The sequence below is a fragment of the Boleophthalmus pectinirostris genome, unplaced genomic scaffold, assembly GCF_026225935.1.
Source record: "Boleophthalmus pectinirostris isolate CB_2022bp ecotype Guang Dong unplaced genomic scaffold, ASM2622593v1 HiC_scaffold_23, whole genome shotgun sequence".
In the NCBI taxonomy this organism is placed as follows: domain Eukaryota; kingdom Metazoa; phylum Chordata; class Actinopteri; order Gobiiformes; family Gobiidae; genus Boleophthalmus; species Boleophthalmus pectinirostris.
Genome location: NW_026571207.1, coordinates 20,501,764 through 20,515,301, shown reverse-complemented (window position 1 = coordinate 20,515,301; position 13,538 = coordinate 20,501,764). Strand labels below are relative to the sequence as shown.

Sequence of the window (13,538 nt, the reverse complement as noted above, 5' to 3'; positions counted from 1 at the left end):
TGTGGCAAATGGTGAAATATTCAGCCGAAAACCATAATCGAGCAGCAGAAAAAAAGTCTGGAGCGAGCGAGAAACTCGTAAGGGACTGGCGAAAAGCGGAGGATACTCTAACTGCAATGACGAAAACAAAAAAGCTAATCGCGGGCTAAAAGCTGGATTTAGTTAGAGTTGATGGAGTTGCTCAGAAGTGACACTGAGGATGAAGAATTTAATGGATTTAGTGATTTGGAGTGAGATCAAGAGTTTTGTAAACTTGTTATGTTCTGTTGTTTATGCTATAGTTATCTGAATAACTGTTAAAATGTTACGTTAACATTCCAGATGCCTATTCAGCCTGTTCTTGGTCTCTGATTTTATAAAATAAGTTTCCCCCCAAAAATGTGACTTATAGTCCAGTGCGACTTATAAATGTATTTTTTTTTTTTTTACTTCATTCTGCATTTTATTTGGCTGGTGCGACTCATTCTCCAGAGCGACTTATAGTCCGGAAAATACGGTCTATGAAAAATTCTAAAGCTACATGGTAACTAATGTCCCCAAAACCTACAGACTGCGGTTCAATTGGTTTGACATTGGATATTGGATATTCGACACATATAAAGACATTTAACTTGTAATACATATCACTGATTTTTTTTCAAACAACTTGTAACATCTTCATAATCATCCAGGGTATATATCACAAGACAGTAATTATTTAAGAAAATCATACTGTGAGCTAATTTAGTGCATATTTAACTTGTGATGTACAGATGTAGACAAAATTGTTGATACCCCTCTGGTAAGGAAAGAAAAATCAACAATGGTCAGTGGTCAATGTTTTTTTTTTTTTTTAATAATTGCCATCTTGTGATATGTACCCTGGATGATTATGAAGATGTCACAAGTTGTTTGAAAAGAATTGGTGATATACATCACCTAAATGAGCTCATAGTATGATTTTTGAGCTGAATGTCTGATTTTTTAATGTGTCCAATATCAGTGTTATTTAAAAATGTTATCTAAACAAAAAAATCTAATCTAAAATGTTATTAAAACATTTAGCAGAATCTTGTGACCTTTTTGGACTGCGATCTTGTTATGGATATAAATTACCATGTAGCTGCTTAGTATGGAGTAAGAAAGCTGTCAAAAATATTCGTGCGCATAAAATAGAAATCTGTGCGTATTTGGAAAATCCGTGCATATTTGGCTGTAGTTGCGCATAAAATAAATATTTGTAAACTCTCAAATGAGTCCAGTCGTACATAAAATATATTGTGTGTATTTTATCCATCAGAATACGAATTGAAAAATTACGACGTCATGAATTACAATCACGAAATGAAAATTTACGATTACGCTTTCATCAGTACGAATACGAATTCACAGACGGAACTTTACTGTCAAAAATACGTCATCACTTCACAGACATTATTCATCGAGCAGAAGAAACATCGATCAAGATCAAGACTGCGCATGCTCAAGTTTGTAGCAGAGGGTAAAAACAGAGTAATAGCACAAGAAGCTACAACAGCGACCAACATGTGGGTTAATTAAAATCTATTGTAAAAATGTCTTGAATTCTGGAACCGAACGCTGCTGTATAATATTGTGTAGAAACACCTCCTTTGAACGGGAAATTGCACCTATATGTTAGATAACATAGCGGTAGCCAGTTGGCTAACATCCGACGTAACGTTATCCCAGGGCTAATTAGCAAATATCAGGTTCTCTGTAGGTTTAGATTAAAACATTCACGACTACAGCCACAGCGAGCATCAGCCAGTCTTCATCTCAGCTGCATTTCAGACAATGGGTTTTTCATGAGTTATAATGGGTTATAATGAGCAAATCCATCCACGTCACGGTGACGTTATACTTACCGGTAAATACTGTAAACATACCAAGGTGTTGCCTGTAAACACGAACATTAATTGATGCTGGAAGCTGCATTAAACTGTAATGTGTAACATTTCATTAGCTGTGACGTCTGTAACCTGGACAGTTTGGTAGTGTTTGGTGTAAACTGGGACATTTCAGCGTCCCGAGGAACTTTTGGTGGCATTTCATGCGAGAAATGAAACACCTCCTTTGAACGGGAAATTGCACCTATATGTTAGATAACATAGTGGTAGCCAGTTGGCTATCATCCGACGTAACGTTATCCCAGGGCTAATTCGCAAATATCAGGTTCTCTGTATGTTTAGATTAAAATATATAGGTGCAATTTCCCGTTCAAAGGAGGTGTTTCTACACAATATTATACAGCAGCGTTCGGTTCCCGAATTCAAGACATTTTTACAATAGACTTTAATTAACCCACTTGTTGGTCGCTGTTGTAGCTTCTTGTGCTATTACTCTGTTTTTACCCTCTGCTACAAACTTGAGCATGCGCAGTCTTGATCTTGATCGATGTTTCTTCTGCTCGATGAATAATGTCTGTGAAATGATGACGTATTTTTGACAGTAAAGTTCCGTCTGTGAATTCGTATTCGTACTGATGAAAGCGTAATCGTAAATTTTCATTTCGTGATTGTAATTCATGACGTCGTAATTTTTCAATTCGTATTCTGATGGATAAAATACACACAATATATTTTATGTACGACTGGACTCATTTGAGAGTTTACAAATATTTATTTTATGCGCAACTACAGCCAAATATGCACGGATTTCCCAAATACGCACGGATTTCTATTTTATGCGCACGAATATTTTTGACAGCTTTCTTACTCCATAGCTTAGCCTCCACGATGTGTTTGAACTCTTTTCGAAATTTTCGAAAAATCTATAGGAAAAATGAATGGGAAATTTATTTCTGGAACTGGAGCACGCTGTCACTGTTGAGCTCACTCAAGCCTCAAATGTAAGACAATCCAGTGAAAACACAATTCTATTTGCTAACTTACAACATACATGGGAACCGCTGGTGTACCATTAGTCTGATGAAACAGAGATGAGTTTTGCACTATAAGTGAATGCACTGTGCTGCATAGAAAGATTAAATGATTAAATGTGAAATCTGTGACTCACCTCTCTATCCAGTGTCTCCCGTAAGGCATGCCAGTCCTGCTTGAGCAGACCTTTGGCAAAGAGGGCCACTGAGTCGTGGTCCGATCTGTACTGATGGTCTGTCTGGTGGTCTGAGAGCACGTCCTATGCTAGCACCTGTAGAGCTGCTGCCTGCTCCATGTTAGCGGCTGAGTGTCTGAGTGAGTCCTTGGTTGTGTAGCACAGGCCACTGAGCAGCACTTCAAAATGACAACATTTAAATAATGCTTTGCTCAGAGAGAAATATTCTGAACAACTTTTTTTTTTTACACACAAATACATAGTAACCAGTGACATGGATTTCTTTGGTTACCTGACATCCAATCCAGTGACCATGTTTTGATTTTGAAGCTCATGCTGAAGCACACAATATATATATATATATATATATATATATATATATATATATATATATATGGCTAATTTTTGACACAAAATTTTGAATTTACATTTTCAGCACTTAAACAATTTGTCTATTTAACCTCCAGGTTAAAGTCTATCCAGATTCCTCATAGACTGTTTTGACTATATTTTTGTTGCATTGTTTCCAGCTGCCCTCTGTGCCGATGTAGAGGAGAGGCTAGTGAGTCACCTTTTGTCCCCAGATCGCTACAATAAACTGATCAGACCAGCTGTCAACACCAGCCAACAGGTCACCATCTACATCCAGGTGTCTCTGGCTCAGCTCATCAATGTGGTGAGTGTATACAATTTCAAATTAACCTGCCACAGCCCATAAGTGTAATCTGAAAATATGTTTTTTCCCCTCTTTTTTTAAGAATGAGAGAGAGCAAATCATGACTACAAACTGTTGGCTCTCACAGGTCACTTTTTATGCAGTCTTAAGCATCTCTATATAGACCTCGGGAACTACAGTAACATAAAAATGTATGTGTTCCTTTAAAGGTTTGGAATGACTATAGATTAATGTGGAATCCAGAAGAGTATGAAGGGATCAAAAAAATACGTCTCCCATCACAGCACATCTGGCTGCCTGACATTGTCCTTTACAACAAGTAAGTGTAATTATTGACAGTCTTGTAAATATAGAATTCTAATGCACAAAAGATGGTAATATAATGAATAATTTATGTTAAATGTTTATACAGAAACATATTTACAAGTTGAATCAGCATACCAATCTAGTTGCAGGCCTTGCTTTTCTTAAGTGTAAAGTCTGTGAGCAGCACTTGTCCATTTGCATTTCCCTGAAAAGTACATAAGGAAATTCAAAAGTCAGTCTGATGTTGTGCTTGATGTCTTTATAATATCTTAAGTCAGTGATAAATTCTGAAGCAAATATTGATTTTCATTCAGATTTTCTCTTTGTTCAGATCACCTTTCCTTGTTTTTGATTTGATAAATGATTATTTGAGACTAGAGGATGAACAGTATTTGGCTTCCTGTCAGCAGCACATTTATAGCATCCTCGTAGGCATTAATCTCATTGTTCAGGGGAAAGCTAAAGATCCCATTAAAAGCATGACAATGAAATCTTGAGAGGTGCAATGATATGAGCTGACCAGTGGTTCTATATGACTTCATGTCAGGTCAGTGGCCTGTAGCGGGGAAATACCAGAAGTTTCAGTAAGCAGGTGCAAGCACTGCATTTTTAATTAGTCTGCATATTCATACAGCCAAAAGCATTAGAGACCTGTGTGATGCTTGGATTCCTGACCTTCTTTATAATTGATAGACCTCTTATCTATAATGGATCAGCTGCAGTCCTGCTGAGAGGAGGAAAAGGTGGTCTCAGTAGGTTTAAGATGTGGTCCAACTTTATGCAGGGGACCAGAAATTTTACAAATATAACAAGTTACTAGTGCATGCTATTGTTCTGATGTGCTGCAGATTCCTGTGGCTCTCATTAGTTTTCATTACACTTTTAATGTTTTTCTGACATAAAACTTGCCCAGAATAACCTACCTGAGAATCTAGGGCATAGGTGAGACTAAAATAATAATAGATTGATAGTACCCTTACAGCTGAGGCACTTTATAGTAGTTCATTATTCATTCACTGCACTCTATATATTTTAATAGCTTCTTATTAATACTTATCTTTATTTGAGAATTTACTCATATCTCCATACTGAATCCATATATTTTAAACATTTAATGGCTTTATATGTCTGTGTTTTCAGTGCTGATGGAACCTACGAAGTGTCCTTCTATTCTAACGCTGTTGTCTCTAACAATGGGGAAGTGGCTTGGCTCCCTCCGGCCATCTACAAATCAGCTTGCAAGATTGAAGTGCGAGATTTCCCGTTTGACCAACAGAATTGCACTCTCAAGTTCCGCTCATGGACTTACGACCACACAGAAATTGACCTTATTTTGCTCAGTGACTATGCCAGCCGTGATGACTTCAAACCCAGTGGAGAGTGGGATATAGTTTCTCTGCCTGGACGCAAGAACGAAGACCCGGATGACATTCGCTATCTGGATATCACCTATGATTTTGTGATCAAGAGGAAACCATTGTTTTACACCATTAACTTGATAATCCCTTGTATCCTCATAACATCTTTGGCTATTTTGGTTTTCTACCTCCCATCGGACTGTGGCGAGAAAATGACTTTGTGTATCTCGGTTCTTCTTGCGCTCACTGTGTTCTTACTTCTGATCTCAAAAATAGTCCCACCCACATCGCTTGCAGTGCCTCTGATTGGGAAGTACCTCATGTTTACAATGGTTTTGGTCACATTCTCCATTGTCACCAGTGTGTGTGTGCTCAATGTCCACCACCGCTCACCCAGCACCCACACCATGCCTCCTTGGGTCAAACGCATTTTTCTACACCGCCTCCCTTCGTTCCTGTTCATGCGGAGACCTGGAAGTTCCAACATCCGAGAGAAATTCCGGAAAAAGCACCAGCACCGGTCCTATACAGATAAAAAGCTGGACAGAAGCTGCCCCTCTCCAATTGCAGGGTCTTCCTCATCATTTTATGTGAATGAGGAATCAGCCAAGCGCTACGGCTGGAAGGGTGGTCTGTCAGAGAACTCAGAGTTCAGAAAGAGATTGACCCTCAAGAGTAATATAGACGTGGAGGATGCTGTGGATGGAGTGAGGTACATTGCAGAAAAGATGAAGAGTGAGGATGATGATGAGGGGGTATGTATTTGACAGTAGTTCCATGATATAAGATGACATACACTGTAAAGTAGAAAGAACCAGTATCAATATGTGGTGGTGCATGAAATTCTGCAACTCCCTTGTTTGCCAACGTCACACACAACTCTTATTATTTAATTCATTAATTTGAATTAATCATTGCATTTACATAGCACCTCTCAAGACACCCAAAGTGCTTTACAAGGTATTATTCAATCACTCCACACTCTGTGGTGGTAAGCTACAGCTGCTCTGGAGCAGACTGACAAAAGTGAGGCTGCCAATTTGTGCCATTGACCCCTCCGACCACCACCCCGCACACTTTATTTTATTATTATCATTCCATCTTTTGAATGGGAAAATGTCTTTAAAATGTTGCCTGTAGCAGGATGCTTAAATCCATGAATACACATCTTAGCCTTTTGAGGTGCCTAAAATATGTGTGTATCCTGTAATAGCACTGATTTCTGCTCTTGATGCTCTGATTGAATGAATGTGAGAGTGACTGCATTATTTGGTGATAGATCATATTGGCTATGATAGAACCTCATGGGTCCTGACAGATTTGTGAAAATGTTTGTGTTTGGTGTGTTGTATTATGTGAGTAACTTGATATAAGTTTTAAATGTGTTTTTTTGTAGATCATTGAGGACTGGAAGTATGTTGCCATGGTAATTGACCGTCTCTTCTTGTGGATCTTCGTTCTGGTGTGTGTGATTGGGACCATGGGCCTCTTCATGCAGCCCCTATTTCAGAGTTACAACACTCCCATAGTCGAGGACATGGAGCAGAGCGGATCATAAGCTTTACCCTGGCGGTGACCCTGATGCTAACAGCCCTGCAGGCACTGAGCAAACACACACTAGTGCTATACTGTATGTTCGCCTCAAAACACTGTCTGTCTGGGACATTTTGCACTTTAGCCCCCGCCCTGTGCTACTGTTGTATCCAGCGTTAGACCCTTTTCTTTTGCAGTGCCACCACCCTGAGACAGAATTTTAAGAGAAACTGACTGCTCTAGTAAGGTAGTGTGCACTTCAATTGTCCCAAAGAATCAAATGGCCAAATCAGAATTATGTTTACTTTTTATAATTTTCTATAATTTAATTTAACATAAGGGGCATTTTGACTTTTTCAGTGATTTGCTCTCCACAGTATTAGCATGCATAAACAGTACACTGTGACTTGCTTTAATTGTAATTCCTTGTTTTGTTTTTTTTATTTTCAAAAATTTTATTGCTGGGCCTAATCTTGATCACTTCTGAAACCTCCTACTCTTAATAGTTTGCAAATATCAATGTCTGAATACTATTCTTTTCCAAATAGCACATGTGTATAAATACCTGAGAAAAGTGTCATTCAAAAATACTTTTGACTGATCCTAAGACTGAAGCCTACCATATTGTGTTTGGACTATAAAAACCTTACCATATATTACCTTCACTTTTACACAACCATTTACGGCACTTGTATAACAGACATTGAGTTAATAAAGTGTTCAAATGTTACTTCTTTCTATCCGCTGCCCCCTTGCTTCCTATCAACTGAATCTTTCTTGACCAAACATTGCTCTTCTATCAAAATTTTAAGTTCCATGCAGGGTTTTCCTGATTTGAGCAACACATATTTTGTTTGCATCACTACCTCAGCAGCTGAACCAACCCACTCTCCTCTTAAATGACCTCATAGAAAACTTTACACAGCAATAATATAGCTGAGACACAACAATAGTAACCACAGCAAATATTCAAGTAAACAATTTAAGCTGCTGCTCTTTGGGCTAATTTGATCCTTGTGGCTTTACTGCATTTTTTAAATTCATGTCACACCTTGAATATTATCACCAACAGTTTAATATTCAGTGATTTGTGCTGACAGAGAAGACTTGTGCCTGTTTTTGTGTGGATCAACCTAGTAATACCAATTATAATGTTGCCTATGCTTATTTTTGCATTTTGATTTAAACAATATAGTTTGTAATTTATAATGGTATGACATCACATGGACATAACAATAACTTGTGTATGACTTTCAACTACTGTATGTGTCTCTCAGGAGAGGACTTGCTTGTTTCCATTGCCACTGTGTGTTTTCTGAAACTTGAGCCAAGATTATAGTGTTCTAATGTACTCTCCTGTCCTGGCTGTGTCCAGCTAAAGTGTAATGTACTAATCCAGTCATCGTGATCACTGAGTGGATCGAGTGAACAGGTTTTCCTCTTGCTATAATGTGTGCGTGTGTGTTGTATATGACATTTGAAGGGAAGTGACTGTGATGGGACCTGATAACCTTATATCAATCAATAAAGAAAGCAACGTGTTTATAGTACTTTCTTTTTTAACATTAAACATTTCTTCCAGTACAAAATACATGTGAAATCTAAAATCATCCATTTCTAATTATCAATGATTATCTTGGGTCTACAGCCAATTCTCTGGCAGTGAAGCATGTGGTGTGTAGCAGAGTTCCAACTTTCAAGGATGAAATCTATGTATTTTTTAATGTTAAATGACAGTTATTAAATGTCTAAATTGTTTATGTTCAAGAAATTAATTCAAAAAGACAAAATAAAATTGAAAATCATGACTGACCAATATGAAGGGGTAACCTGATTTTTTTTTGTCGGTATTCCAGCACCGATAAAGCAGAGTCATAATCTCCCAGCAGTCACAGCTCAGATCAGTCTCTCTCACTGGGAAACGAGTGTACAGTAATCCTACAGATATACTGACAGCCATTAAATTGGGCCTGGGTTCAGTAATTATTGCTCGTCTTTGGACCCCTCTTGCTCTGTGAGTATGTGTGCCTCGTAAATTGCTTCTCGACATCTGCATCAATTTCAATTAGGAGAGTAGACACATGAGGCAGAGGGTGATGGGGAAGCACTAAACAAAGTAGGATTGGGAATTGTACTGCTCATATGAGACTATCACTTCCTTCGTTTAAGAAGTGCAGGATGTACTTCAGGAATTGTCAAAAGTGACCTTTTCTTTTAGTTTTAAAGCTAATTCAAACCACATTTACCGTTAGAGATGTATCATTGTACATGCTTAGAAGTCACTTTTTGAAACCCAACAATGTAAAAATATTTAAACCATATCATTTGTTAAAGTACACTTCTCCCAACTCATTAAGTCTGTGTGTCTGTGTGTACTGTATGTCTGTGTATGTTGTCCTCTTAAAAGTAGCATGACTTGGATTGTGTGTTAGTGTACTTGTGTAATGTGATATTGATGGGCCCACTGAAAGTTTTCAAAGTGAGTTTCTAATAACAGCAACGCACTGATGTAGTACAATCTATCTAAAATATAACATGGTTGTTTAAAAAGATCCTTTTGCCTAATCGAAACAAAACCCTATATAAACAAAAGCCATACTTAGGTTGCTTCACCCTTTTCACACACTGAAAAATAATATTCGATTTTCAGATTATAATATATTCTCTATACACACATGAACAACTGAAAGGTTATTTTTAACTGTATATTTTAATAATGTGTTTTGGAGCAGATTGTATTCATTCACAGTCTGCAGCTGTAGTGTGTGCTAGTGAACAGAGGTGGGTAACAAACAGCATGGTCAAACAGAATAAGAGGAGATATGATGGAGAGTGACAGACATGATGGAGTCTGGCTATAAATGTAAAGACAAAAGACTTCTGCAGTCTGTTGGGCAGCACTGGAGCAGACAGTAAACACCAGAGATCAATACACCAATGGATTCTTCTCTGCAAGACAAAGCACTACAAAACTAATTTGAAATCTGCATAAAAACAACACCACATGTGGTCTTTTCAATTGTGACAAACATAAGTTGGCTATTGTATGAAATCAAAACTAACATCTTTCTACAATAAAATAATGAACCAAAATAGATAAGACAGTTAAATTATAAATACAGCTCTGATTGATTATTATTCTTTTATAAAATCTATAATATTTAGTTGGGACGATAATGTATTATGAGCTTCCTGTCCTAGTTGTTGTCCTGTGTCTGTCCATTATCTTGGCCATGAGCGTCCCCTTTAGGATTTATAACTAACGGTCCTGCTTTGGGGGTCGATATTTATGAAGTAGGCCACATTGCCCCATTACAGGACGTGCAGCTGCTGTGCAATGCAGTCACCAGGCTGACGACTGCTGAGGGGGTGTTGAAACAAGAGCGAAAGGATACACAATAGGCGACAAGCTACGGATAAAAGAGCACTCAAGTGGGATCAGACATCGCAATGTTATGTCTATGTGGAGCGGTAGCTACTGTGTGCAAGGACACCTCTCGCTGTAGTAAAGAGCCATCTGCTGCACACTAGTGGCCATATGAGACATTACATCAAACCACTGAAGCATTTTAGGACTTTTGGACACTGGTATTTGCAGCCACGAGCACTGATCAGTATCAATCTGTAAAATATAATAGATAAAAAGTCAAGACATTAAATCTTCAACCTTACCAGTACTGCTTTTTCAGTTTAAAAAAGTTAAAAAGTTATATTGTGCATATTCTGAAACCAATTCCCAACAGATACCAGAAATTGGTATCTGAATATATAATGTTATCCAAATATGTTATTATTGCTTTCATATCAGTGACACTGCAAAAAAAAAAAAAGTGCCAGAAATATAAATGTTCAGGATCAACAGTGGTCAAGTCTTTTAGAAATGTTAGGCTACCCACTATTTCATTGATAACAGGTTAAAGAGACTAGACAACCTTTGAGACTCCACTCATTTACTGAAAGCAGCACTACATTCAAAAGAGACAGTACAGAGGGAATAATGGTGTTATTTCATACATAAGTAGCCATAACATTGTAAAGGCTGAAGCTTACAATCCAGATAATTGTGGGGAAGAAGCTTAATTATGTGCAAAGGGACTGGATCAGATTAATGTGGTTTGAACATTGTGAAGAGGCTTTAATTGGTCACTGGTGACAGCTTCTGCAAACCACAACATGACCAAGAAATTGTTGCAAAGAGGACATCACAGATAACAACGTGTGTGGTGAGACTGTTGAATGAAAATAAAAGGGAATTGAAAAATGTATTGAGGTTTCCAAGTGATGCTCGAGAAATTAAATGTCACAATGAGATGTAGGACCACAAAAAAAATCAGATTTCTTGGTTCTTGAAGATTTGCTTTTTGTTTTGAATGACATAAAGGCAGACAAGATTCATCTGATGCTATTTTGTATCAGACACTACCTCTTTAATTATACAAGTTATGGAGCAGACAGAGTGCAACTTAAACCGGTTGAATGTCTCATGTGTGACTGACAGGCAATTGGCTGAGACGGTGACCTGCACAAACCAAAGAGAAAGACTTGACATACTTCATTATAAATAGAAAGAGAGCAAGTATTTTGACCTCTCAAGTGAGACTGGAATTAGTAAACCATTTGGACATATTTTTATGTTCTGACAAAATAGTTTCATGTCTCTCTGACTATGTGCCCCTTGCCATTAGTCTCTCATGCGGTGTCATTTTAGAAACAAAGTAAAGAAGCTAAGAGACAAGTCTGGTGTTGTTCCAAAAAAAGATGTACATATTGAGTATTTCACCTTTCACTGATGTACTGCTCATTGCAGTTTCTTTCCTAAAACAATATAAGCCATGCTTGGACTTTTGTCATGGGAAATTACATTTTAGGGGCAGTAATGTGACAATAAAGTTCTACAAGACCAACCCAATTAAATAACCTCATACGCATTTTTAGCTTTGGCTCACTTTACAGTTCAGTCAGATTGAACAGAAAGTTCACTACCCTTTTATTTCAAAGCATTTCACTTCAGATGATATCTCACTCATTTTTCAAGATGGTTCCAAAATAAACAGTGTATAAATGCATTGATACATCTATATCCATATATCCAAGCTATGTCGGATGTGAGTGGTCAAAATAGACACATGTGACCTTCATGTTAAAAGTGTCCCTTATAGTGCATGTCAGTTTACTAGGTTAAATGTACAAATACATGGATAACATGGAATATGTTTGAGTGCATGCAGTGTCTCATGAAATATTAATGCAAAATCAGCAAAAAGCCTCCTCCATTTGGTCAACATACAGTGAATATCTATTCCTGCTTACTTGCAATATAAGTAAAAAAAAAAAACAAAAACATTTAAGTAAGACAAACAAAAGGGCAAACTTATATTGTATTTGCTCCTCTTAAAATGTATTTAAGCACAGTTTTTCGATCGGTTCACTGCATACTATGGTTAGCCAATTCATGCACTCTCACTTATCAGGCAGTGCTTCTGGGCTCTGGCTGTTACATTCTTTAACAGAATACTGCTGCTGCTAACGAGATGTCCGAGCCTTATCTGGCTAATTCACTGTAGGCTAAATGTAGTGAGAGTAAATAAATATTTAATCTAAATTACTGCACCAAGCAATTTTTTTGGTGAAACTCTGAAAAGGCCTTTTTGACCAACACATTCTTATTAATGTGTCTATGATTATAACTTTGTGTGTATTATAAGTCATAATCTATTTTATCGACATAAACATTTCCTCATACTTCAACATCGGCTAACACTTTAGTTTAATGGAAGAAATGAAAGCATTTGGAACTGTGTAATAATCTTCAAAACTTTCTCTGTCGTGCGTCATGGACGTGAGTCAGATCTGGGGGTCTCACCTCGGGTGAGTGAGTGGATGCCCGCGAGAGAGGAGCTAGGTGCGGGAGGAGGAGGGGGAGGGGAGGAGGCGGTGGATGTGGTGCGCGAGTGTCCATGGCAGAACGCAGCGCTGCTCCAACCTTTCCACGAGCGCAGACATGAACCTGTGATGCTACACGAGACAGCCTTGGCCTAGAGCGAGGATTAAAATCACTGACGTTGCTTATCACCTATAAAGTGCATCCTTGGTGGCAGCTGCACCGATGGATTTCACTAAAGTGTCGCGCGTCCTGCTGCTGGTCCTTCTCACAGCGCAAGGTAAGAATGAGATCGTGTGAAGTTTAGGAAAGATCGATGAAAGATGTTTTTGCCTTTTAGTTTAAACTTTAATATACTTAACCAATGAGGGAGATATAACATAGGCAAAGCAACTTATAACCTCCTCTCAAACATTTATCAAGTTGTTTTAAGAGTGCTCTAAGCCCGGCCGAGGCAGAACTCATCTCTAATCCTTTTTGAAATGCGACATGCAAATGCTTTTTCAGCTCCCCTCGCAAATTTGTACTAGTACTAAAATGGAACAAGTGGGTGTTATCTGTGCCAAAATACCAGGGCAAGCTTGACAGATGGGCATAGTCCATCGTGCAGGAAAATCCCAAACGGGTTTCTGTTTAGACGTTTAGTCAATTTGCATTACTGATTATCTGTGATTGGAACCCGAGATCTATAAACCAACCACATGCTTCACTGCTTACACACATGACATGA

At 38.0% G+C, this 13,538-nt stretch overlaps 2 protein-coding genes across 2 annotated transcripts in view; both read left to right on the top strand.

The window, feature by feature from the left end:
* ankrd13d (ankyrin repeat domain 13 family, member D) overlaps window positions 1-3,772 on the top strand; it is a 10,619-nt gene extending 6,847 nt beyond the window's left edge. The window contains exon 17 of the mRNA XM_020928401.2: window positions 3,585-3,772. Coding sequence (XP_020784060.2) covers window positions 3,585-3,772 — 188 coding nt within the window. The remainder of the gene's footprint in view (window positions 1-3,584) is intronic.
* Window positions 3,593-8,609, top strand: LOC110163129 (neuronal acetylcholine receptor subunit beta-2-like). The gene is made up of 5 exons (XM_020928066.2): window positions 3,593-3,730; window positions 3,813-3,857; window positions 3,940-4,049; window positions 5,177-6,149; window positions 6,791-8,609. Exons 2-5 carry the CDS (start codon window positions 3,831-3,833, stop codon window positions 6,950-6,952), a joined length of 1,272 nt encoding a protein of 423 aa, XP_020783725.1. The 5' UTR covers window positions 3,593-3,730; window positions 3,813-3,830; the 3' UTR covers window positions 6,953-8,609.
* Window positions 8,610-13,538: the final 4,929 nt, after the last annotated feature.

Excerpts from the sequence above, each read along its gene's own strand:
- LOC110163129 (XM_020928066.2), top strand. The coding sequence starts at position 3,831 with ATGACTACAAACTGTTGGCTCTCACAG. Across the intron at positions 3,858-3,939 it reads CAAACTGTTGGCTCTCACAG|GTTTGGAATGACTATAGATT; the intron begins GTCACTTTTTAT and ends GTTCCTTTAAAG. Across the intron at positions 4,050-5,176 it reads GACATTGTCCTTTACAACAA|TGCTGATGGAACCTACGAAG; the intron begins GTAAGTGTAATT and ends CTGTGTTTTCAG.